The sequence below is a fragment of the Gossypium arboreum genome, unplaced genomic scaffold (genome assembly GCF_025698485.1).
Source record: "Gossypium arboreum isolate Shixiya-1 unplaced genomic scaffold, ASM2569848v2 Contig00771, whole genome shotgun sequence".
NCBI lineage: Eukaryota > Viridiplantae > Streptophyta > Magnoliopsida > Malvales > Malvaceae > Gossypium > Gossypium arboreum.
Window position 1 is genome coordinate 1 of NW_026440885.1, and position 27,953 is coordinate 27,953.

At 37.0% G+C, this 27,953-nt stretch overlaps 1 protein-coding gene and 1 long non-coding RNA gene across 5 annotated transcripts; one reads left to right on the forward strand and one right to left on the reverse strand.

Annotated features, from left to right (window-relative positions):
* Window positions 1–2,967: 2,967 nt before the first annotated feature.
* Window positions 2,968–6,018, forward strand: LOC108465207 (glutamate receptor 3.3-like). 4 transcript variants are annotated; one of them, XM_053025029.1, is made up of 6 exons: window positions 2,974–3,148; window positions 3,301–3,440; window positions 3,553–4,184; window positions 4,278–4,569; window positions 4,655–5,067; window positions 5,151–6,018. In XM_053025029.1, exons 3-6 carry the CDS (start codon window positions 3,720–3,722, stop codon window positions 5,541–5,543), a joined length of 1,563 nt encoding a protein of 520 aa, XP_052880989.1. In that variant the 5' UTR covers window positions 2,974–3,148; window positions 3,301–3,440; window positions 3,553–3,719; the 3' UTR covers window positions 5,544–6,018. The 4 variants fall into 4 exon arrangements, with proteins under 4 accessions (XP_017621015.1, XP_052880989.1, XP_017621016.1 ...); XM_017765527.2 differs by having other exon boundaries at window positions 3,599–4,184; XM_017765526.2 differs by having other exon boundaries at window positions 2,968–3,440; window positions 4,655–5,020.
* Window positions 6,019–6,541: 523 nt separating this feature from the next.
* Window positions 6,542–9,623, reverse strand: LOC128289243 (uncharacterized). The gene is made up of 2 exons (XR_008278907.1): window positions 9,547–9,623; window positions 6,542–6,845 (listed from the first exon to the last, which is right to left on the reverse strand). It is a non-coding gene; the product is annotated as an uncharacterized LOC128289243 (long non-coding RNA).
* Between the last annotated feature and the right edge of the window lie 18,330 nt (window positions 9,624–27,953).

Here is a 27,953-nt window from a genome sequence, read left to right on the forward strand (position 1 = left end):
TCAGCATGTTGTAAAACATAAGAATAAGGAATAAATTTTAATCCCGAGCCTAGGGGCAAAAATGTAAATATGTAAAAGTTTAGGGTAAAATTGTAATTTTGCCAAAATTTGAGTTAAGGATTAATTTGATAATGTGAGTATTAAATAAGCTAAATGTGTTATTTTAGATCAAGAAAGATGTGGAATCAACCTCAATCGAGGAAAAGAAAAGATTGTGGACTAAATTGCAAAATCTTTGTATTTTGGCACCAAGGTAAGTTCATGTGTAAATAATGTAGCATAATGGTTATTTTTAAGTTATTGATGTTAATTATATGTTATGCTGAATTTTATTATGAAATGTATGCTTTGTGTTTAATTTCAAATAATATGTAAATTATGTGAACTACTTGTTAAATATAATTGTTACTGAGTATTGATTTGGCATTCTACGGAAGACGGCAAGGATAAGTGTTCGAGAAAAAGCCCGTTTGAACCTTAGGAATAGATTAGGATACAAGTGACATGTCACTAGGATGGTTGAGCATCCGAACTCGTTGAGTTGAGTCCGAGTTCACTTATGGATGCGAATGTCCGAACTCGTTGAGTTGAGTCCGAGTTCGTGAGATGTAACTAGGCATCCGAACTCGTTGAGTTGAGTCCGAGTTCACTTATGGATGCGAACGCCGAGCTCGTTGATTTGAGTCCGAGTTCGCTTATGGGCGGTTATATGATTGCTTGATTGCATATATGGCACTTATGTGCAAGTTATCCATGTATCCAATTATATTCGATGTGTTCAACGGTAAAGTTCTACTCAAATGGAGGAATATTCGAGATGTAAAGAGACGTATTGGTAAGTGATGTGAAATGGATATTTTGGACAGGTATGTATTTAACCCTCGGGTTGAGTATTAATACAACCACGATAAGGTAATAAGATGATGAAAAATGATTAAAATGTGATATGTGTTTTAGTGATACATGCTAATGTTGATTGGTATGACTGTTTGTTATGTTACTTATTATTTGCATATGAACTTACTAAGCATTTATGCTTACTCCTCCTTCTTACTCATTGTAGTTTTGGACAAGCCAGCTCAGAGTCGGGATAGGTCGAAGGCTCACCACACTATCCTAAGACTTTTGGTAATGGCTTGTAAATTTAAGTATGGCATGTATAGCAATATACCTTTTTGTGTAAATGATCTTATGGTATGGTGATGGAATGGTTGAGGAAATGCTTGATAATGATAAATTATGAAAATAGTTAGTTTAGATTATATTTGATGTTAAGGAAAATTATTAAGATACTTAGTGCATAAAAACTCATAAAAGGGATGAAATTTGCCATAAATGAATCATCGCAACAACAACGACGTGAGTTTAAAATTTACTAAAATCATAGAAATTGAAATTGGTGATGAACTACATATAAAATTGAAGCTTATTATGTCTAGTTTCACATGAAACAAATGAAACAGTAAAGGAATTATATGTTACAAGATATTTGAATTTTAGTGAAACAGGTCATAGCAGTTTCGAATCCCTGCTCCAACTTTAGAAATTCACCATAAATTGTAAAGATATAATTAGGTAGTTTATTTTATATTCTCAGAATCCTTATTTTATAGTTTATGTTATACATTAATTTTAATTTTTGTAATTATAAATTTGATATTTTGATTTAATTTAATTTTATAAATCTCTAACATTATTATTTATATAACATCATTTTATGTTTATATATTATAAATACAAAATAATTATACTTACCTAATATAAAAATAAATTGATATATATATATATTTTAAAATGTGTCCAATTAAATTAAAATTAAAATTATAAATATATAAAATCAAAGTTTATATAGGATATTAAATCAAATTAGTATATAAACATTTTGACGGTCCAAATTTTTTGTTTTAATTACTATTCATAGAAGGGAGGAGACAATTATGTGGAATACAAAAATGTAAAAGATAAACGTTATAAATAATGACTCGATTATTAGAAATTTTTTATTAAATTGTTTAAATTTAAAAATTATATAAAATTATAAAATATCATCAAATTTAAATTTAAAATCGTTGAATACTTAACAGTTGGTTAGTTTAGTGTAGCTGTTAAGTAAATTTTTTTAACATTTATTTTTAATACACATCATTTATGTAGTTTATCCAAATATAAAACACTTTGAGTATAATAAGAAAACCATATTAAACCCGACAATCAAATTACTAATAAATTCCATTAGTTAGGTGCTGCTGACGTGATTAAGATGTTCAATTTTCCAAACAACACAATATAATCCAAACACAATTAAGCCTTGTTGTACATTACGTTTAGGGTTCCAAAGGAGGTGCTTTTACACCTAGAAGGATAACTGATTTTGGGGGTCAAAATTACGGTGAAAAATTGTTTTACACCGAGAAGGATAACTGATTTTTGGGGTCAAAATTAAGGTGAAAATTTATTTTTCTACTTAAATGCAAAAATTGGGATATAAGCACTTTTACCTTTTTGAGTTTGGGAGTGAAAGTTATCAAAAATATTATTATTTATATTAATTATTTAAAAAGTAGATAAAAAATAGATTAATTTATATTTTGTACCATTATATTAAATTATTTAAATATAATTTATCATTGTATTAAATTATTTAATATAATTTATTATTATATTTAATTTTTAAAATATTTTATCTATCATTAATTTAATAAATACTTTATATTAATTACTTAAAAGGTGTTTAAAATTTATACTTCATGTACCATTATATTAAGATATTAAAATATCATATAATTTAATTAATTTTTAATTTTTTACGGGTTGAGTTTTAACTTAATTAATATGAGTATTGTTATCAATGTAGTAATATACGAATTCAAGTATGATGAAACGTATTATCCTCTTATTTATTAGTTATGATAGCGCGGCATTTTCAAAAGCATTAAAAAAACACTTTCAAATGCCACTTTTAACCACAACAATTAATAACTAGCACTTATTAAGAGATTACTTAGAAGTAGTTGGTAAAAGATAATTTGCGGTGGACATTGACATGAGAACATGCCAGGAAAGTCCTGGAAGTAGTTCCTAAACATAATTTGTGGTGGACATTGGTATGAGAACATGCCAGGAAAGTCCTAGAGTTGACCCGAAATAGGTAATTTTAGCTTACCCTTTTCTGCAAATCAAACGAATGGGAGATTCAGTTTCCACTTTCAAGGAGAAATACAAAGATTTTCTAGTCATTAGAGGCATGTCTGCTAAGTTTTTTGCTTTTTTTTTGCTATTAATACTGTCATCAAAGTGTAGTGGGATAAGAGATGGAGATGATCTGAAAGATACAGAGGATGATTCATGTTTGTTGTGTTGTAACAAAGCCTCAGATGCACACGATATCCGGTTAGAATTCAACCATTCGCCTGGGAATGTTACACCCATAGATCTATATGGTAAAATGTTTTATAATATTTGTTTATGAATTATGATCGAACTTTAATTATGTTAGAATTAATGTATGAATCTGACAAGGAGAAAGGTGTTGTGTTGTTGATAATACTGCAGATGATTATCAAAATTATGTTGCCATAAAAAAATTGACTTCACACAGGTTACCGATTCTATGTACCGTCACAAGTTATGAAACTGCTTTCTCTGCGGAAATCAATGCGTTTACCAGGAGAGCCAAGGCAAACGTACTTTGTGCGCTGCCTGCAATAGATAAAGCAACAATGGGAAACGAATCTTCGACGAGTTACATGTCTCGTCATATGTACGAAATTGCGCGCGAGATTGCCAGTCTAATCGGCCACTACCTGTGGTTGAAGCCTGGGACAACTGTTTACGAGGAATCTGATGGAATTAGTGATTTAGACATAGTCACTTTCAACTTGAACAGCCGTAATCCAACGCCGAATACAGGTGGGATCATTCAAATGGCTGCAACTTTATCGTTTTCGACATCCAAGCCAGTTCACTATTATACAGAGATAAGCATTGCCGTACCAGTAAGATCGATTCCCATGCAGTTTCTTAACATAAGCCAGGACGAGAAGAACCATAATGAAGCACAAATAAAAGGTTTTTGGATTGATCTTTTTAAAGAAGCTGTTGCAGTGATGCCAATCAATACCACTTATAAACTGGTTCCTTTCTACGGTTCTGATGATCAATTGTTTAAGGCACTTGCTCGCAGGGTTAGTTTGTGACTTTGTTCCTTATATTTCCTACAAATTATCAAGCATCAGTTGACTGACTGAAATTTCCAAATCCTTTTTTATGTATTGAAGACTTTTGATGCAGCCATTGGCTTAACAGTAATGACCAGAAAAGGGTCCGATCTCTTAGAATTCTCATATCCATATTTCGAAGTAGGCCCGATGCTAGTGATGAAGAAAAAGCCTGAACTGAACCAAGTTTTTTCATTCATGATGCCTTTCACCAACGAGATGTGGTGTACTTTTGCAGCTATGACGGTGTTCAATGCTTTTGTTATTTGGTTAGTTGAGTCTAGAACTGGTCATGAATCTGTTGGAGCTATCTTCTGGTTCCCTTTGGCGACCCTCTTCTATGGAGGGCATAGTAAGATTTATGTTAACTTCAAGCATTTCACCTTGTTATTGAGCATGTTCTGTATGGACTACATGAATTTTTTTTTGTAATGCAGGGGAATCACCGAGGAGCAATTTAACACATTTTGTGTTGGCCCCATGGTTGGTCCTGATCCTGGTTGTTTCTTCAACCTATACACAAAGCTTTACTTCCATGATAACAACAAGCTCAGACACCGAGTCATCATCTTGCTTAGATATAGAAGATCTCAAGAAAACAAATGCTATTGTGGGTTGTGATATGGAAGATTCAATTATGTTCAATCATTTAGTGGAGTACATTGGGTTTCAAAGAAAGAACATCAAGCACATTGCTCAATCTTCAATCGATGATTATGCTAAAGCTCTATCAACTGGAAAAATAAAGGCTGCATTCTTTTGGGCGCCTTATTCGGGTCTTTTCCTTGCAAAATACTGCAAAGGTTTCAGATCTTGGTGCCCCAACCGTAATTTACGTGGTTCTTCATTTGTAATAAAAACCATACTCTTCAATTGTAACTCTATTAAGATATTGTTCAAGCTTTGAGGGATGTCATATGTTCATTTCTACAGATTTTTCCAAGGGATTCTCCTTTTGCTCCATATATGTCAGAGGCCATGGTGCGATTATGTGGGAGTGGAAAATTCAAGCGAATGAAGGATGATTTACTATCATTTCCAGAGTGTTCGAGTTCAACAATTGATGTCACCATGAAACGAGGAATAGGACCTGGGCCCTTCTCAGGCTTATTTATTTTATCAGGCACGGCATCTGCAGTTGCAATATTGATCACGGTTATTCAACCGATGAGAAGACGCTGGGAGGTTGGTTCAAGAATGTTGATGGGTAGAGGACTTTGGGTATGGCTGACTACTCTGTTTTCTCGAGACCAAAGAGGAAATCAGCTCCAAGTTCAACTAGCAAGGATGAATTTCACGTCCCAAACACAACTTACCAGCTCCTAGCATCATGGGTGTAAATGGAGGTCGAAGATGTATTTAGTTTCTTATATTTATCATGCCGGCGAAAACAATTATGTTAGAAACCTATAAGGAACGATCATAGAAAAATCAAAATATGTTTGAAATTGTTAAATGTAGCTTGAGTTCATAGTTGAGTATAAAAATATAAGTAACGATGGGTGCCTTCGTGTTGGAGATGAGGAAGAGCAAAGGAAGAAATACAGGACAAAAGACAAGGCAGCAAGATATTTTAGAAATATTTGTACTTGCTCACAAATGTGCAGCAAGAGAGCTTGTAACGCCCCCTTTCCCGAGACCGTCACCGGAGTCGAGCATGAGACATTACTAAATTTATTTTAGCATTTAAACAAGTTCAAACAATTCTCGTAGTAAACTGTCCATCTGCGTCACAGTCGCTAAAAAAATCATATCTTGAGTTACGAAACTCGAAATCAAATTTCGTAAATTTTCTATGAAACTAGACTCATATATCTACTTAATAATTTTTTTCTAGAATTTTTGGTAAGGCCAATTAGTACAGTTTATTAGTTAAAGTCTCCCCTGTTTCAGAGTTCGGCTACTTTGACCCCTGTGCACTACGAATCAAAATTCTTTCTGTACAGAGATCCAATGACCATGTCATTTGTTTCTCTTAAAAATAGACTCAATAAGGAATCCATACATATATAGTGTGAGTCCTAATTATTTTTACACAATTTATGATGGATTTCTAAAGTCAGAATAGGGAATAAATCGCTCTGACCCTATTTCACCAAAACGTAAATATCTCATAAAATACAACCATTTTACCTATTTTGTTTCTTCCACATGAAAATAGATTCATTAAGCTTCAATTCCATATTTTATTCATCATCTAATTCTACCTCTACTATTTTTAGTGATTTTTCAAACTCACGTCACTGCTGCTGTGTGATTCTGTTTTATAGCCAATTTCACCATTTTTTGGATTTCCCTAGATTAGTTAGCACATAAAGGTTACGTGTTATCAAATATAATCTTGATTAGTCACTCCAATAGCTAATCATTCTCAAACATTTCCATGCCATCCATGAGCCATATCATAAGATTATATACAAAAAGTGATTATAATGCTATACATGCCATATTCTCAAAATATACAAGTCATTATACCGAAATAGTTTGTTGATAGTGTGAGTGCACCTCCGACCGTTCCTGATCTCCTAGCTGGCTTGACAAAACTCGATACAAAATAAATAAATTTTGCAATTTAGTCCACAATCTTTTCCTTTCCCCGATCAAGGTTGATTCCATGTCTTTCTTGGTCTAAAATAACACATTTAGCTGATTTAATACTCACATTTATCAAAATAGTCCTTAACTCTAACTTTGGAAAAATTATGATTTTGTCCCTAAACTTTTGCATATTTCCAAAATTCTTATGTTTTATGACATGCTGATTATTTTTCCCTTCTATGGAAACATCAAATTCTCACTCTAACATGTAGTTATAAACATTAGGTATTTTTAACGATTATGTCATTTTACTCGTTTTCATATAAAATCATTTAGTAAAAGTTATTTAACACAATTTCAAGCTTCATATTCTACCATAAAACATCCAAATAAACACATTTCACCTATGGGTATTTTTCCAAATATAAACCCTAGGTTAAATTATTGCTAGAATAAGCTAAATCAAGTTACTAGGACTCCAAAAACGTAAAGAACATTAAAAACGGGGCTGGGAATCACTTACTATGGAGCTTGGAAGCTTGAAAAAAAGCCTAGCTATGGAGAATCCTTGAAATTTAGTCCTAATGAAGAAGATGGACATGTTTTGCCATCTTTTTCCTTTTTTTAATCTTTTAATTACCAAATGACTAAAATACCCTTCATTAAAAACTTTGGTTATTTCTACCTATGTATGTCCATTTTTGTCCATGAAAACCTAATGGTATAATTACCATTTAAGGACCTCTACTTCAATTATTCTCTTCAATTAAATCCTTTAACATCTAAAACTCATATTTATCAACTTTTGCAATTAAGTCCTAATAGGCAAATTAGACATGCAATTCATGAAATTTGTAACACCCCTAACCCGTATCCGTCGTCGAAAAAGGGTTACAGAGTGATACCAGTACATACAGAACATTTACAGATTAATCAAAATATTACTATTCACTTTCTGAGATAATATATATATATATATATATATATATATATATATAACGACCTTTATTTGGGCCCTCGAAGCCCAACATGAACATTAAAATCAAGTCGGAACTCAACTGATTTCTCATAAAATTTTTCGCTTAATTTTTTTTTTAAATTTACTTGTGAACAGTACCCACACGCCCATGTGATTAGGCCGTGTAGATTCCACACGCCCGTGTCCCTTGTCCGTGGAGCTTTCTGTTTATGACATCATCATCAATTTAGGGGCACACGGCCACATCGCACGCCTATGTCCTAAAGTCGTGTTCCATATACGGCCGAGACACACGGCCGTGTCTCTTCCTGTGTGGTCAATATCTAAGCTATTTTCCAAGCCTTGATCAACCTTAATCTCTTACACACTTATACAAAATCAAAAGCACATAAAGTAGTATTCATTTAATGATTAAACATTCTCATTTAAACTACAAACATAGCATTTGTATGTCATCATACATGTGTCTCTCATACTCATTTTACCTTGTCTATTATGGTACCACTTATACTTTTATACCATGATTATCATCTTACCAAATATTTTCAGCTTAATCATCAAGCATTCATATTTAAAGCTAGATCATATCTTTATAAAATACCATATTTCAGATGCACAGAATAAAATACTTGCCTTAGACATTTCAATCCAGCTTCATACCCAACAAGCATCATATTGAAACTAGTCATATATATACATGTCATGATATGTATCATTCTCATACTGTTTTCTTATAAACATATATCATTTATTTTCCTCCTCTTCCTCTCTATTCCACATTCTTAATGTATATAACATTCTTGTAAGTACGATTTCACAATTTACTTATTAATGCTCACATCAAGCTGTTCACACGAGTCATAGTCACTCAATTATTTATAATTTGAGCTACAGAGTGCAAAATTAAGATCCGTAAATTTTCCCTGAAACTAGACTCATATATAATTCCACCATAAAATTTTCAGAATTTTTAGTTTAGCCAATTAGTACAGTTTATTCATTTAAGTTTCCCCTGTTTCACTATCCGACAGTTCTGACCTCTCTTCACTAAAAATTAATTATATTACAGTACAAAACTCGGATAATGTTCTTGTTGATTTATATTGAAAATAGACTCATTAAAGATTCTAAGCATATAAATTTGAGCCTCTAATTAATTTTCTCTAATTTTTGGTGATTTTCCAAAGTCAAAACAGGGGAACCCGAATTCATTCTGACTTTGTCTCACAAAATTCGCTATATCTCATAATTTACAATTCAATTGCTTACACCGTTTCTTTTATGAGAAACTAGACTCAATAAGATTTAATTTCATATATTATTCATTCTCTAATTAGATTTTTAAAATTTATGGTGATTTTTCAAATTTAACCTACTGCTGCTGTCCAAAACTGTTTTAGTTCAAGATGTTTATTACCATTTTTCCATTAAATTTCACACGTCATACAATTCAGTCCTTGCTCAATTAGTCCATCTGTTAAGCTAATTTTTCTTAATTAACATTTTATTCCATCATTATAAACTATTACACAACCTTTGAAAATCATAATTTTAACAATAAACCTTAATTCACAACTTTTTCACAATTAGGTCCTAAAATCAATTTCTATTGAATTTACTTGATAAAATCATCAAACAACAAAATCAAAGCTTAAAATTCATTTTATTTCATCATAAACAGCCAACACTTATCAATGATAGCTTTTAATTTTTTCCATAAAATCAAAAACTAATGAATTAAACACTTGGACCTAATTGTAAAAGTCACAAAAACATAAAAATCTCAAAGAAAAGGGCAAGAATTGAACTCACATATGTCAAAGTATGAAAAACCAGCAGCTTTCAGACCTCCCATGACGTTTTTGCTGAGGAAAAATGATGATATCTCTAGATTTTTCAATTTTGTCTTGTTTTATATGTTTAATTCGTAAAATTTCCCATTTTGCCCTTGTTTCTCCTTGTCTTTTTTTGCTGATTTTCTTGCCCAACCGTCCAGCCCATACAATTTGGGTCCTATTGCCTTTTAAATCCCTCATTTTTAATCACTTAAACTATTTAATCACAATTTAATAAATTTCGCACTATTTTCAATTTAGTCCTTTTTAATTAATTGACTAACTAAACGTTAAAATTTTCTAACGAAACTTTAATACTAACTTAATAACACTCCATAAATATTTATAAAAATATTTATGGCTCGGTTTATGAATCCGAGGTCTCGATACCTCGTTTTCAACCCAATTTACCTGATTAATTCTTTTAAAATCACAAAATTCACTAATTAAAAATAATTCTTTTAAGTTCGCACTTGGCCTATAATTATTATTTGTTAAAATTTATAAACTTACTCTTCAGATTTAGTAATCTCAAATCACTGTTTTCGACACCACTGAAAAATTTGGCTGTTACAAAATTTTCTATCGATATTCTAACACATGCATCTAATCACTCAATAAATTATAAAAATTAATCAAAATAAATTTTTCTACTTCAGAATTGTAGTTTCGAAACCACTATTCCATTTAGACCCTAATTCGAGATATCACAGAGCTTATGGCTGATAGCTCATTTTTGCTCACTCATTCAATAAGAAAACAATACATTTATAGTCAAATACATCACCAAATACTACCTACTACCACAAAGTAGCCTAGTAACTTGATAAACATTGCTTGTACACATAAACAAGCAACCTAAACTAGTCATTCAACACCTAAACATATCAAGCTATCATCAAACTTGTTCATTTTCAACTAGTTTGATTACAATGAAACTAAAGAGAAAACCTTGCTGTTACAGCAAGCATCGTGCTGCAGCATGTTTACAAGCTGCATGCACTTCATCCAAATATATCATAGCAGCATGGTTGGCCAATTTTCAACATTTCGATCGCCTCGTCTAGGCATTGAAGGCCCTGTTTTTGTACATCAGCTCATCAGATCTGATCGACGGGTATGGAACTTCGGCCTCTTGGATTGTCACAAGTTATGAAATTACATTCGTTGTGGAAATCAATACATTTACCAGGAGAGCCATGTAACACCCCGAACCCGAGACCGTCGCCGGAGTCGAACGCGAGGTGTTAACAGACTTCAACCCACTTATTGACAATTTTCAGACAAGCTGCCAATCTGAGTACTAGTCGCTCCAAAATTCATAACTTGAGTTTTACAACTCGAAAATCAGTTCCGTAAATTTTTCCTGAAACTAGACTCATATGTCCATCTACATATTTTTTTCTAGAATTTTTGGTCAAGCCAATTAGTACAGTTTATTAGTTAAAGTCTCGCCTGTTGTAGGGATCGACTACACTGACCTTTGTGCGTTACGAATTGGATATCTCCTGTACAGGGCTTCAATACTAATGCCGTTTGTTTCTATAGAAACTAGACTCAGAGAGGAATCTACACATATATGGAATGACTCCTAATTATCTCTGGTTAATTTACAATGATTTTCCAAAGTTGGAACAGGGGATCCAGAAACCGTTCTGGCCCTATTTCACAAGAACTTTAAAATCTGTTAACTTATAACTCATATGACCATTTCGTTTCTTCCATATGAAAGTAGATTCATCAAGGTACACTTACATAATTTATTTGCTATTTAATACCATTCCTACTATTTTTAGTGATTTTTCACATCCACGTCACTGCTGCTGTCAGCATCTGCCTTTAGTAGGCTTTACCTATTTCATACTTTCCATGATTCAATTGGCCCTTTTACATACATAGCACAAAGCGTGATCATGATTAACCATTCCAATGGCTAATCGTTTCAAAATAATTCCATACCTCATAAGGGTCAACATACAAACGATTATAGTTCTATGCTAAAAACGTATATAAGCCATTTTCGCATGGCTATCCAAGTTTACACAAACCGGAAGGTACATGACCTTCAACAAAGGATGGTCCTATACATGCCATTTCAAAGTTCAACCAAAATTTGTACCAAAATGGGGCTTCGATAGTGTGGATGACTTCGACTTCTTTGATCCCGAATCCGATAGCTTGTGACATCCCAAAATTGACCCTAGTCGGGATGTGGTTTCGGGACCACAAAACTGAGGCATAAAAATAATTTATAATTTATTTTGATGCCTATAATATGTGTTAATTCATGTGTGACATTTTTGATGTTTCGATTTAGAGTTATAAATGTGAATTTCACTAGAAAGGGCCTAGTAGTAAACATTGAAAGTATGATGGGGAAATGTGGGATGACTAGTTTATAATGCATGCAAAAATAAGGGATTTGCATGTCAAATTTCCCCCCCCTAACATGAAGTGGCGGCCATGACAAGGAATCATGGGCTAAACATGTCATGAAACATGTTTTGTTGGTGCACTAGGAGAAACAATAAACAAATGAGTATGGGTAATAAAGAAAGAAAAAAAAATGTGTGTGTGTGAGTGAAACCCCCCCTTGCCGTGCATTGTGGAAGAGAAAAGAAAAATTTTGTTCATCCATTTTCTCTTCTTTGGCCGAAAATACTAAGGAAAAGGAGGATTTTTGCTTCATGCTTGGTTTAGAAGAGAACTAGAAGGAGATTTGGCTATACTTGCATCAAGATTAAGGTATGTTTGAGGTTGTGTCATGAGATTCATGCTTGTTTTGGTTGCTAACTTGATGTGCATGTTAGCCATGGTTCAAATCCTTGTTATGCCATGGAAATGGTATTTGGCCAAGGTGGATTTTGTGTTAATGCCATTGCATGTTAAATATGAAGCTTGTTAATGGTGTATGTGTTGGGGATTGATGGCTCTTGGACTTTCTTTTTAGTATTTTTGAGTGAGACATTAAGTTCTTTGCTTAATCATGACCAAAATGATGGTGTTGTGATGTATTCGGTCATGGTATATCCACAAGTATGATTCATGCATGTTGCATGGTAGGTAAGATTTGAGCTTTGAATATGTGTTTGCACATGATGAATTGGTATGACATATATACTATTTCAAGGTATATATTTGCTTGGGATGATGTTTTCGGTTATGTAGTACATGAGAGATGTGTATTGAGCTACAATATGTAATCGTTAGTTAGTAAAATGCATGCTGTTTTTGTGTGGTATTAAGTGCATAATCGGCCTCAACATGGGCATGCATATTCGCCACATGAGGGGAAATTGGTGTGCATGCATTCGGTTAGAGGCAAGCATATTGATGCCTATTCTTGGCTTAGAAAATTCGCTAAGAGGAATACTAACTAAGGTGTTGAGTTCGATTTATGATTTTGTACATATGCGACTTTGATGCCTAATGAGTAGATATTTATATATTGGCTAGGCATCTTGAATTCCTCTTCCGATGCTCAAATGATAAAACCAATTTATTTGTTAAATTTAGCCCAAGAAGCTAGAGGTGGAGAATCAAGCAAAGGCAAAGGAAAGATAATCGAGTAGTCGATTGGAAATCGTTTCATCCAATATAAGGTAAGTCATAAAGCATATATTTGGCATTGATTTAAATGATCATAATATATATATATGCAATTGTGTTTAATGAATTGATGTGTAAGTGGAAATGTATGTGTATGGAATGATGCCATTGTTGAATGTATAAAGGTAGTAAAATGCATAACGTATTGGTCTTGGCACTAAGTGTGCGGGTATAAATGGACACGGTGACAAGATTGGCACTAAGTGTGCGGATTTAAAATTTGTACAGCACTAAGTGTGCGAATTTGATTATATAGCACTATGTGTGCGAGCTGATTATATAGCACTAAGTGTGCGGACTTATTATATGCTTTTGCATCACTATTGGCACTGAGTGTGCGATATTATCGAGTTGATCACGGACAGCGGATCGGGTAAGTACCTCGAGCTCATGATGAATAGAAAATACGTCCATGCTTGGGGTTGAATTGGTAAGCCTTAAATCTATGTGATGATTGAAATCGTATGGTTGTGCTGGAAAATGAGTTAATGTGTAAAATGCTTCAATTATCTTGTTGTGTAGAATATGAAATGTGGATGTATGACTTGGTGCGAGATTGGACCGAAAGGTCCGAGGTATTATGGTATAGATTCGATATGGATGAGTACCTAGCCTCGTTTGCTGTACATGTTGTAGTGACTTTATTAGTGGATTGATAAATGCTTATGACTTACTGAGTTGTAAACTCACTCAGTGTTTTCTTGTCACCCATTTTAGGTCACTGGGACTCGTACTGTTGTGTGCTCGGAACCGTCGTTGAAGTCATCACACCGGCTGAAATCTTGTGGTATTGTTTTTTTGTTGTTGAAGAACATTTGGCATGTATAGGCTATTATATTTTGTCGAATTGTGGGTTGTAAACTTTAAGCCATGTGAAAATGGCCTATGTGGTCGTCGAGTGGGATGCTAGAACCTATAGCCACGAGTCTTAGAAATTCAAATTTTGTTAAGGTGACCATAATTTGTGTCATGTATGATGGATGATTAAGGCCAAGGAAAAATTCATGAAATTGGCATAGTCTACTGCAGTAACTGTTGCGGACAGCAGCAGTGAGATGAGATTGAAAAATCACTAAAAATAGTATAAGTAGAATTAAATAGTGAGTAAATTATGGAACTGATCCTTGATGAATCTATTTTATATGGACAAAACGAAACGACCATATGAGCAGTATACTGGGAGATATTAAAGTTCTCGTGAGACAGGGCCAGAACGATTTCTGGGTCCCCTGTCGTGACTTTGAAAATTTACCATAAATTATCCAGAAAGAATTAGGAGTCATGCCTTATATGTACAGATTCCATTTTGAGTCTAGTTTCATTAGAAACAAACGGCACCAGTATTAAAGCCCTGTACAGAAAGATATTCAAGTTGTAACGCGCGGAGGTCAGAGCAGTCGATCCCTGTAACATGGGTGACTTTAACTAATAAACTGTACCAATTGGCCCAACCAAAATTCTAAAAATAAATCCATGGATGGATATATGAGTCTAAATTCAGGAAAATTTACGAAACCAGTTTCCGAGTTTTGGAACTCGAGATATGATTTTAAGGCGACGGTGACGCAGTTTTCCAGCCTGTCCAGAAATGCCAAATTGGTCGGTACTTTAAGAGGATTTGTCTCGTTAACCCCTCGTGTCCGACACGGCGTCGGTCACGAGTTAGGGTGTTACAATTTTATTGGTATCAGAGCTATGGTTTATTCGGTTCTAGGACTACCATAGCGTGTGAGTCTAGCTATACATGCCAAATTGATAGTGCTTAATAATGTGATGACTTGACGGTTGAAATTTTTGTTTTGATTAGCGATGGAACCCGGGGTAGAGAGACCCTTGGCGGATGACGTTGAAAGTGTAGCGGCTGCTCCTGCGCAAGGGACACCGCCTGTTGAGCCTCAGTCATCCGCGAATAATCAAAATGAAGGGGCGAAACAAGCCTTCTTCACTATGATGAATGAGTGGGTCGCGCAATATGCCCGAACCAACCCGGCTGTCCAACCATTCCCGAATTTAAATACTCCACCCCAAGACTCCGCAATGCCTCCAGTTACTGATCCTGTGAGGCTGAGTAAACCACCTGTGGACTTGATTAGGAAGCGTGGGGCCGAGGAGTTCAAGGCCATAGTTACTGATGATGCCGAAAAGGCCGAGTTCTGGCTCGATAACACCATTAGAGTGTTAGATGAACTGTCATGCACACCCGACGAATGTCTTAAGTGTGCTATATCCTTGTTGCGAGACTCAGCTTACTATTGGTGGAGGACTTTAATTTCCATAGTCCCAAATGAACGAGTTACATGGGATTTCTTCCAATCCGAATTTCGAAAGAAATACATTAGTCAACGGTTCATCGATCGAAGCGTAAGGAATTCTTGGAACTCAAGCAAGGCCGGATGATCAGATTCGAATCTGAACATGAGTTCGTAAGACTTAGTCGGTATGCTCGGAGTGTGTGGCTGATGAGGTTGCGATGTGCAAAAGATTTGAAGAAGGATTGAATGAAGAGTTAAAGTTACTAGTGGGAATTTTGGAGATAAAGGAGTTCGTGACACTAGTCGAACGAGCACTGCAAGGCGGAAGAACTTGGGAGGAGAAGAAGAAGGCTGAATTTGAAGCAAGAGATTACCGTAAAAGATCGACGAGTAAAGCTCCGTTCTCGGCTGTAAAGAGGTTCGTGGAGGACACCAAGAAGTCGAGGACGATCGGGAATTTCCATTAGAGCAGACCATTGACGGACTCCCGAGCTACTTCAGTAGCTAGTGTGGGCAATAATCGTCAAGAGAGACCTGAATGCCCCAATGTGGAAGACGACACCTAGGTGAATGTTGGGGTAAGTCATTAATAGGGCTGTTATGGATGCGGTTCAAGGACCACTTCATTAGAGATTGCACGAGCTAGATGAGAGGAATAAGACGCAAGGTGCAAGACCTAGTGGAACGACGGTGGAGGTAGGCCCCGAGAATCTCTGGAGGTAGGGGTGGTAATCGAGAGGAGCCTCTAATACGGCCGTCCGATCCGAGACCCGTGCTCTGCTAGAGCATATGCCATCCGCGCACGAGAGGAGGCATCCTCCCCGACGTTATCACTGGTACTTTTACTCTCTTTGATACTATTGTGATTGCATTGATTGACCCCGCTCTACTCACTCATATGTATGTGAAACCTTAGCATCCAAGAAGACTCTACCGTTGAGTCTATCGAGTTCGTAATTGAGTGTCAAACCCTTTGGGTCAATACGTGCTTGTTGATAAAGTGTGCAAGAGATGCCCCTAATAATTCGAGAATCTGCTTTTCCTACCGATCGATGCTTCTACCATTTCATGAATTGATGTTATTCTTGGTATGGATTGGTGACCAGTACATGATGCGTTGGTGGATCGCAAAAGGAAAACCATTAATTTGAGGAGTGCAAATAATGAGGTAGTCCGAGTCGAGTCTCTCGATTTAAAGGAGTGCAACAATAATATCTTCTATGACCGTCGAAGATATGTGAAAAGGGTGTGAAACATACCTTGCGTATGTGTTTGGGAGTAAAGAGACGGAAAGGAAACTCGAATCGGTACCAGTGGTTTGTGAGTATTCGGATGTTTTTCCGAGGAGTTACCGGATTGCCACCGGTTCGAGAAGTGGAATTCGCATCGGTTGTACCGGTACTACGCCGATTTCAATAGCCCCGTATCGTATGGCATTAACGGAATTAAAGGAATTGAAGGTTCAATTGCAAGAATTGACGGATAGAGGTTTCGCTCGACCGAGTTTTTCTCCATGGGGCGCTTTGTATTGTTTGTGAAGAAGAAGGACGGAACCATGAGGTTGTGCATCGACTATCGTCAACTCAATAAAGTGACGATAAAGAATAAATATCCATTGCCACGAATTGACGATTTGTTTGATCAATTAAAGGGAGCCTCGGTGTTTTCAAAGATAGATTTGAGGTCGGGTACTATCGGTTGAGGTCCGAGAATCGGACATACCCAAAACCGCTTTTAGAACGAGGTATGGTCACTACGAATTCTTGGTGATGCCGTTTGGGCTCACTAATGCCCTCGGTGTTTATGGATTTAATGAATAGAATTTTCAGCCATACTTGGATCGGTTCGTAGTTGTATTTATCGATGACATTTTGGTCTATTCGAGAGATGAAACCGAGCATCTTTGAACACCGAGGCTAGTGTTGCAAATCTTACGAGATAAGCGATTATACGCAAAGTTTAGTAAATGTGAATTTTGGTTGAAAGAGGTTAGCTTTTTGGGGCACGTGGTGTCGCGATCGGTGTCGGTGGACCGAACAAAATTCGCCATAGTCGATTGGAGACCACCAAGGAATGTTACCGAAGTTAGGAGCTTTTTGGGGCTTGCCGGTTATTACCGACGATTTGTAAAGGTTTCTCGACGATAGCCACGCCAATGACGGCTTACTCCAAAAGGATGTTAAGTTCGAATGGACGGAGAAATGTCGAAAAGTTTCGATCAACTGAAAGCTTATTTGACTGAAGCCCCAATTCTAGTGCAACCCGAATCGGGCAAAGAGTTTGTCATTTATAGTGACGCATCCCTACTTGGGTTGGGTTGCGTATTGATGCAAGAAGGGCGAGTTGTGGCCTATGCGTCGAGACAAGTAAAGCCACATGAGAAAAATTATCCGACCCATGATCTCGAATTGGCTGCCATCGTATTCGCCTTAAAGATATGGCGACATTACTTATTTGGTGAGAAGTGCCATGTGTATTCGGATCACAAAAGTCTCAAATATTTGATGACTCAAAGAGACTTAAATCTGCGACAAAGACGATGGCTCGAGTTGTTAAAAGATTACGAACTCGTTATTGATTATCACCGGGAAAGGCCAATGTGGTTGCGGATGCCTTAAGTCGGAAATCACTTTGTTTGCTTTCTGACGATGAATGTACACTTGTCTATTCTACCCGACAATGTGTTAGTAGCGAATTGAAGGCCAAACCATTGTTGGCTCATCAAATTCGGGAAGCTCGAAAGTTGATGAGGAGTTGCTTGCAAACGGGTGAGTGTGTTCGAGCAAGGAATCGAGTTTCAAATTGATGATGACGATTGTTTAAGGTTTAGAAGTCGTCGTGTGTTCCAAAGAATTGAACTTATTTCGATGATTCTAAATGAAGCCCATTGTAGTCGAATGTCAATCCACCCGGGTAGTACTAAAATGTACAATGACCAAACGCCAATTTTGGTGGCCGGTATGAAACGAGACATTTCGAATTTGTTTCAAGGTGTCGATATGTCAACAAGTGAAAGCGGAACATCAAGTGCCATCGGGATTACTTCACCGATCATGATACCCGAATGGAAATGGGATCGAGTCACAATGGACTTTGTATCCGGACCGCCATTGTCGATGAGTAAGAAGGATGCGATTTGGGTCGTTGTCGATAGACTAACTAAGTCGGCTCACTTTATCCCCGACGCACGGATTTTTCAATGGACAAATTAGCGGAATTGTACGCTTTCGATTGTGAGATTACACGGGTGCCTATTTCTATCGTGTCGGATAGAGACCCAAGATTCACGTCGCGATTTTGGAAGAAATTGCAAGATGCTTTGGGTACCAAGCTGCATTTAGCACCGCTTTTCATCCCCAAACCGATGGTCAATCCGAACGGATAATTCAAATACTCGAGGATATGTTGAGATGTTGCATCCTTGAGTTTAGTGGTTCATGGGAACAGTATTTACCTTTGATTGAATTCGCCTACAACAATAGCTTTCAATCAAGCATTAAGATGGCGCCTTACGAGGCTTTATACGGTCGTAAATGCCGTACCCATTATTCGGACTGAACTTAGTGAAGGTAAATTCTTGAGGTTGATTTGGTTAAGGATGCCGAGCAAAAGTTCGAGTAATTCGTGAAAGTTTGAAAGCTGCTTCGGATCGCCAAAAGTCGTATGCGGATTTGAAAAGAAAAGATATTGAATATCAGGTTGGAGACAAGGTCTTTCTCAAAGTTTCACCTTGGAAGAAGGTGCTTAGATTTGGTCGTAAGGGCAAATTGAGTCCGAGGTTTATCGGGCCATATGAAGTATCCGAACGAGTTGGGCCAGTCGCATATCGATTAATTTTGCCCCCTGAGCTCGAAAGGATTCACAACGTTTTCATGTCTCGATGCTTGACGATATAGGTCTGATCCATCGCACGTAATTGCTCCATCCGAGATTGAGATTCACCTAATTTGAGCTATGAAGAGGAACCGGTTCGCATTATGATGCGTGAAGTAAAAGAGTTACGCAATAAGAAAATCCCGTTAGTGAAGGTGTTGTGGCATAAACACGGAATTGAAGAAGCCACTTGGGAACTTGAGGACTCTATGAAAGAGCGATACCGAGCCTATTTACGGTAAGATTTTCGGGACGAAAATTTCTTAAGTGGGGAGAGTTGTGACATCCCAAAATTGACCCTAGTCGGGATGTGGTTTCGGGACCACAAAAGCGAGGCATAAAATAATTTATAATTTATTTTGATGCCTATAATATGTGTTAATTCATGTGTGACATTTTGATGTTTCGATTTAGAGTTATAAATGTGAATTTCACTAGAAAGGGCCTAGTAGTAAACATTGAAAGTATGATGGGGAAATGTGGGATGACTAGTTTATAATGCATGCAAAAATAAGGATTTGCATGTCAAATTTCCCCTAACATGAAGTGGCCGCCATGACAAGGAATCATGGGCTAAACATGTCATGAAACATGTTTTGTTGGTGCACTAGGGAGAAACAATAAACAAATGAGTATGGGTAATAAAGAAAGAAAAAAAAAATGTGTGTGTGTGAGTGAAACCCCCCTTGCCGTGCATTGTGGAAGAGAAAAGAAAAATTTTGTTCATCCATTTTCTCTTCTTTGGCCGAAAATACTAAGGAAAAGGGAGGATTTTTGCTTCATGCTTGGTTTAGAAGAGAACTAGAAGGAGATTTGGCTATACTTGCATCAAGATTAAGGTATGTTTGAGGTTGTGTCATGAGATTCATGCTTGTTTTGGTTGCTAACTTGATGTGCATGTTAGCCATGGTTCAAATCCTTGTTATGCCATGGAAATGGTATTTGGCCAAGGTGGATTTTGTGTTAATGCCATTGCATGTTAAATATGAAGCTTGTTAATGGTGTATGTGTTGGGGATTGATGGCTCTTGGACTTTCTTTTTAGTATTTTGAGTGAGACATTAAGTTCTTTGCTTAATCATGACCAAAATGATGGTGTTGTGATGTATTCGGTCATGGTATATCCACAAGTATGATTCATGCATGTTGCATGGTAGGTAAGATTTGAGCTTTGAATATGTGTTTGCACATGATGAATTGGTATGACATATATACTATTTCAAGGTATATATTTGCTTGGGATGATGTTTTCGGTTATGTAGTACATGAGAGATGTGTATTGAGCTACAATATGTAATGCGTTAGTTAGTAAAATGCATGCTGTTTTGTGTGGTATTAAGTGCATAATCGGCCTCAACATGGGCATGCATATTCGCCACATGAGGGAAATTGGTGTGCATGCATTCGGTTAGAGGCAAGCATATTGATGCCTATTCTTGGCTTAGAAAATTCGCTAAGAGGAATACTAACTAAGGTGTTGAGTTCGATTTATGATTTTGTACATATGCGACTTTGATGCCTAATGAGTAGATATTTATATATTGGCTAGGCATCTTGAATTCCTCTTCCGATGCTCAAATGATAAAACCAATTTATTTGTTAAATTTAGCCCAAGAAGCTAGAGGTGGAGAATCAAGCAAAGGCAAAGGAAAGATAATCGAGTAGTCGATTGGAAATCGTTTCATCCAATATAAGGTAAGTCATAAAGCATATATTTGGCATTGATTTAAATGATCATAATATATATATATGCAATTGTGTTTAATGAATTGATGTGTAAGTGGAAATGTATGTGTATGGAATGATGCCATTGTTGAATGTATAAAGGTAGTAAAATGCATAACGATTGGTCTTGGCACTAAGTGTGCGGGTATAAATGGACACGGTGACAAGATTGGCACTAAGTGTGCGGATTTAAAATTTGTACAGCACTAAGTGTGCGAATTTGATTATATAGCACTATGTGTGCGAGCTGATTATATAGCACTAAGTGTGCGGACTTATTATATGCTTTTGCATCACTATTGGCACTGAGTGTGCGATATTATCGAGTTGATCACGGACAGCGGATCGGGTAAGTACCTCGAGCTCATGATGAATAGAAAATACGTCCATGCTTGGGGTTGAATTGGTAAGCCTTAAATCTATGTGATGATTGAAATCGTATGGTTGTGCTGGAAAATGAGTTAATGTGTAAAATGCTTGATTATCTTGTTGTGTAGAATATGAAATGTGGATGTATGACTTGGTGCGAGATTGGACCGAAAGGTCCGAGGTATTATGGTATAGATTCGATATGGATGAGTACCTAGCCTCGCTTCTTTGTACATGTTGTAGTGACTTTATTAGTGGATTGATAAATGCTTATGACTTACTGAGTTGTAAACTCACTCAGTGTTTTCTTGTCACCCATTTTAGGTCACTGGGACTCGTGATTGTTGTGTGCTCGGAACCGTCGTTGAAGTCATCACACCGGCTGAAATCTTGTGGTATTACTTTTTTGTTGTTGAAGAACATTTGGCATGTATAGGCTATTATATTTTGTCGAATTGTGGGTTGTAAACTTTAAGCCATGTGAAAATGGCCTATGTGGTCGTCGAGTGGGATGCTAGAACCTATAGCCACGAGTCTTAGAAATTCAAATTTTGTTAAGGTGACCATAATTTGTGTCATGTATGATGGATGATTAAGGCCAAGGAAAAATTCATGAAATTGGCATAGTCTACTGCAGTAACTGTTGCGGACAGCAGCAGTGAGATGAGATTGAAAATCACTAAAAATAGTATAAGTAGAATTAAATAGTGAGTAAATTATGGAACTGATCCCTGATGAATCTATTTTTATATGGACAAAACGAAACGACCATATGAGCAGTATACTGGGAGATATTAAAGTTCTCGTGAGACAGGGCCAGAACGATTTCTGGGTCCCCTGTCGTGACTTTGAAAATTTACCATAAATTATCCAGAAAGAATTAGGAGTCATGCCTTATATGTACAGATTCCATTTTGAGTCTAGTTTCATTAGAAACAAACGGCACCAGTATTAAAGCCCTGTACAGAAAGATATTCAAGTTGTAACGCGCGGAGGTCAGAGCAGTCGATCCCTGTAACATGGGTGACTTTAACTAATAAACTGTACCAATTGGCCCAACCAAAAATTCTAAAAATAAATCCATGGATGGATATATGAGTCTAAATTCAGGGAAAATTTACGAAACCAGTTTCCGAGTTTTGGAACTCGAGATATGATTTTTAAGGCGACGGTGACGCAGTTTTCCAGCCTGTCCAGAAATGCCAAATTGGTCGGTACTTTAAGAGGATTTGTCTCGTTAACCCCTCGTGTCCGACACCGGCGTCGGTCACGAGTTAGGGGTGTTACATAGCTAACGAGCGAAACCTATAAAACAGAGAGCCAAAGCAACGGGGTAAGCATTTTAATGCTTAGTAAGTCTCAAGCAATGAAATCAGCTTTGACTAAGGTATTTTATTCACATGGCTAATTAAACCACTTTACTAATTCACATTCCCATACTCATACTTATTTCACATCACCGACCCTTATGTTCATACACAAAAGAACAACTTAGCCCAAGGCCGGTAGCTCGTTTATCAACTTAGCGCATACTTACTTGTAAGAATTCAATTAGTACAAGTACATACAAACATACCTCATTGCTGGAATTTTCACAAGTGTATAAGCTGAAATTTTCACAGCAAGATTGCTCACTTCGAATCACATACTTTCGAGATTTAACGGATATAGCGACTCAGACGATTGCCTTGGTCATAACCGGTTGGTGACTTGCACAAAGGCCTTGGTCTTAGCCGGATATATCAACTCATACGAATGCCTTCTTGGTCTTAGCCCGGATATATCAACTCATACGAATGCCTTCGGGTCTTAGCCCGGATATATTTTCAATGTTCACTTACACATATATCAATATTCAAGACACGTCCATAGTTCATTTTCGTTACTAAAGCTCTAACACAAAATATTTATCAACCTTTACTATTTCGGCTCAATGGCCACACAAACAAGGAGCATAATTTTGATATAATTCAAGTAGGGTCATCACTCAAGACTTACCTTGGATGTTGTCGGCGATTTCGACGGCTATTCAACTACTTTTTCCTTCCCTTTATCGGATTTAGCTCCCTTTGCTCTTGAGCTAATTCACACAAATTTAACTTATTAAAATCTCATCATGATAGCTTATGGCGAATATGACAAGGAGTGTAAATGGTCATATGGCCATCCTTTAGCTCAAATACACAATGGTCATGCACATTTTACATCACAACAAGCAATTCAATACATTCAAACATCAACGTGAAGTTCAAAGTACTTGGCCCTTATATACATTAGGCATCAAAGTTGCATATGTACGAAATCATAAATCGAACTCAACACATTAGTTAATATTCCTCTTAGCCGAATTTTCTAAGCCAAGAATAGGCATCAATATGCTTGCCTCAAACCGAATGCATGCACACTAATTACCCCTCATGTGGCCGAATATACACTTAATACCACACAAAAAAACAGCATACATTTTACTACTAACACATTACATATCGTAATTCATTGCACATCTCTTATTTACTTCATAATCAACACATCATCACAAGCAAATATACACTTTGAATTAGTATATATGTCATACCAATCCATCATGTGCAAACATATATTCATGTAGGTGCAAGGGCAATTCTCAAATGGCTTATATCCAAATATATACACATTTCCAAAGCTTAAATCTTACTTACCATGCAACATGCATGAATTATACTTATGGATATATCATGGCGAATACCACAACACCACACCATTTCAATTTGGTCATGGTGAAACAAAGAACTTAGTATCTCATTCAAAAAAAATGCTAAAAGAAAATCTAAGAATCTTCAATCCTCCATCACATGTATCACTTTCAAGCTTGTCATTTAACATGCAATGGCATTAACACCACATTCACTTTGGCGAATTTCATTCCCATGACATAACAAGGATTTGAACCATGGGCTAACAAGAACATTAAGCTAGCAACTAAAACATGCATGAACCTCAAACATACCTTAATCTTGATGCAAGTTTAGCCAACCTCTTCCTAATCCTCTTCCAAACCAAGTATGAAGCAAAACTCCTTCCTTAACCTTAGTATTTTCGGCCAACAAGAGAGTGAAAAGAGATGAACAAAATTTTTCTTTCTTCCTTTAGGACATTCGCCAAGCTATGGAGGAAGATGGACACTTTTTTTTGTTTCTCATCTACTAACATTAATTGTTTATTCCATACCCTTATTTTATTCTTTCCATCATAACCCATTTACCAAACATGTTTCATGACATGATTTTTGCCCATAAATCCTTGTCATGGCGGCCACTAACTATGGGGAAATTTGACATGCAAGTCCATTGTTTTGCATGCATCCTTTAATTAGTCATCACACATTTCCCTCATACTTTCAAAGTTTATTACTAGGTCCTTTCTAGTGAAATTCACATCTATAATTCTAAATCAAAGCATAAAAATATCACACATGAGTTAACACACATTATAGGCAATAAAATAAATATTAAATTATTTTTATGCCTTGGTTTTGTGGTCCCGAAACCACATTTCGACTAGGGTCGTTTTAAGGCTGTCACAACTCTCCCCACTTTAGAAATTTTCGTCCCGAAAATCTTACGGTAAATAGGTTTGGATATTGCTCTTTCATAGAGTTCTCGGGTTCCCAAGTAGCTTCTTCTATCCGTGTTTGAGCCATAACACTTTCACTAGCGGAACCCTTTTGTTTCGCAACTCTTTCATTTCACGAGCTAGGATACGAATCGGTTCTTCTTCATAACTCATATCGGCTTGAATTTCAACCTCGATGGACTAATTACGCATGCGACGGATCAGATCTATAGCGTCGAAGCATTGAAACATGGAAGACGTTGTGAATCTTTTCAAGTTCAGGGGCAAGATCAAGCGATACATAATCGGGCCAACTCGTTCGGAGATTTCAGACGGCCCAATGAATCTCGGCTCAACTTGCCCTTACGGCCGAATCTGAGTATCTTTTTCCACGGCGAAACTTTAAGAAACACTTTATCTCCCACCGATACTCAATGTCCTTTCGTTTCAAATCCGCATACGATTTACGACGATCGGAGGCTATCTTGATTTTCACGGATTACTTTTACTACATTCAGCATCTTTAATCAAATCCACTCCAAAAATTTTGTTCTCACCGAGCTCGGTCCAAAACAATGGTGTACGGCATTTACGCCGTACAAAGCCTCGTAAAGCGCCATCTTAATACTTGATTGAAAACTATTGTTGTAGCGAATTCAATCAAAGGTAGGTACCGTTCCCACGAACCACCGAACTCGAGGATGCAACATCTCAACATATCCTCAAGTATCCGAATTATACTTCGGATTGACCATCGGTTTGGGGTGAAAGCGGTCTGAAATGCAACTTGGTGCCCAATGCTTCTTGTAATTTCTTCCAAAATCGCGAGGTGAACCTCGGATCTCTATCCAACACAACAGTAAATCGGTACCCGTGTAATCTCACAATCGAGAAACGTACAATTCAGCTAGTTTATCCAATGAAAAATCCATACGCACGGGGATAAAGTGAGCCGACTTAGTTAGTCTATCAATAATAACCCAAATTGCATCCTTCTTACTTGCGACAACGGCGGTCCGGACACAAAGTCCATTGTGACTCGATCCCATTTCCACTCGGGTATCGTGATCGGTGAAGTAACCACGAAGGCACTTGATGCTCGCTTTCACTTGTTGACATATTAAACATCTTGCAACAAAGTCGGAGATGTCTCGTTTCATACCATGCCACCAAAACCGACGTTTCAACTCATTGTACATCTTCGTACTCCCGGGTGGATTGCCATTCGGCTACAATGAGCTTCGTCGAATTATCGAAATAAGTTCAATTCTTTGGAACACACAAACGACTTCGAACCTCAAACAATCGTCATCATCAATTTGAAACTCCGATTCCTTGTTTGAACACACTCACCCGTTTTGCACGCAACTCCTCATCAACTTTACGAGCTTCACGAATTTGATGAGTCAACAATGGTTTGGCCTTTAATTCGCTACTAACACATTGTCGGGTAGGATAGACAAGTGTACATTCATCGCTCAGTAAAGCAAGCAGTGATTTCGGCTTAAGGCATCCGCAACCACATTAGCCTTTCCGGGTGATAGTCAATGACCAGCTCATAATCCTTTAATGACTCGAGCCAACGTCTTTGTCGCAGATTTAAGTCTCTTTGAGTCATCAAATATTTGAGACTTTTGTGATCCGAATACACATGGCACTTCTCACCAAATAAGTAATGTCGCCATATCTTTAAGGCGAATCGATGGCGACCAATTCGAGATCATGGGTCGGATAATTTTTCTCATGTGGCTTTAATTGTCTCGGCGATAGGCCACAACTCGACCTTCTTGCATCAATACGCAACCTAACCCAAGTAGGGAGGCGTCACTATAGATGACAAACTCTTTGCGAGATTAAATTTGTACTAATCTTGGAGCTTCCGTCAAATGAGTTTTCAATTGGTCAAAACTTTTCGACACTTTTCCGTCCATTCAAACTTGACATCTTTCAAGCGGTTTAGTCATGGGTGTGGCTATCATCGAGAATCCTTTTACAAACCGTCGGTAAGTAAGCAAGTCCCAAAAAGCTCGAACCTCGTAATATTTCTTGGAGGTTTCAGTTAAGTATGGCTGAAATTTTGCTTGGGTCGACTCGAATACCGATGCAGATACCACGTGACCCAAGAAGCTAACCTCTCTTAACGTAACTCACACTTGCTAAACTTAGCATATAACCGCTATCCCGTAAAATTTGCAACACTAATCTCGGTGCTCCGCATGTTCGGTCTCATCTCTTGAATAGACCAAGATGTCGTCGATGAACACAACTACGAACCGATCCAAATATGATCCGAAGATCCGATTCATCAAATCCATAAATACCATAGGGCATTAGTGAGCCCAAACGGCATCACTAAGAACTCGTAGTGACCATATCTCGCTCAAGGCGGTTTTGGGTATGTCCGAATCTCGGATTCATGAATCGATAATAGCCCGATCTCAAATCTATTTTTGAGAACACCGAGGCTCCTTGATTGATCGAACAAATCATCGATCGTGGTAGCGGATACTTGTTCTTTATTGTCACTTTATTAAGTCGACGATAGTCGATGCACAACCTCATGGTTCCGTCCTTCTTTTTCACAAACAACACCGGTGCACCCCAAGGTGAAAAAACTCGGCGAGCAAAACCTCTATCCATCAACTCTTGCAACCGAGCTTTCAACTCCTTTAATTAGTTGGTGCCATACGATATGGAGCTATCGAAATCGGTGTGGTCCGGTACAAGCTCAATGCCAAACTCTATCTCCGAACAGTGGCAAACCCGCAATTCTTGGGAAAAACGTCCGGTATTCACAAACCACCGCACGATTTGGGTTCTATTCTAACTCCTTATCATCAAGTACATACGCAAGGTATGCTTCACACCTTTTCTTACATATTTCGGGCCAACATTGATGATATTACACCGCAACCCTTCAAGTTCGTAGACTCAACTCGGATCATCTCGTTGTTTGCGCATCTCAA

Excerpts from the sequence above, each read along its gene's own strand:
- LOC108465207 (XM_017765525.2), top strand. The coding sequence starts at position 3,185 with ATGGGAGATTCAGTTTCCACTTTCAAGGAGAAATACAAAGATTTTCTA. Across the intron at positions 4,185-4,277 it reads TTAAGGCACTTGCTCGCAGG|ACTTTTGATGCAGCCATTGG; the intron begins GTTAGTTTGTGA and ends TATGTATTGAAG. Across the intron at positions 5,068-5,150 it reads ATTTACGTGGTTCTTCATTT|ATTTTTCCAAGGGATTCTCC; the intron begins GTAATAAAAACC and ends TCATTTCTACAG.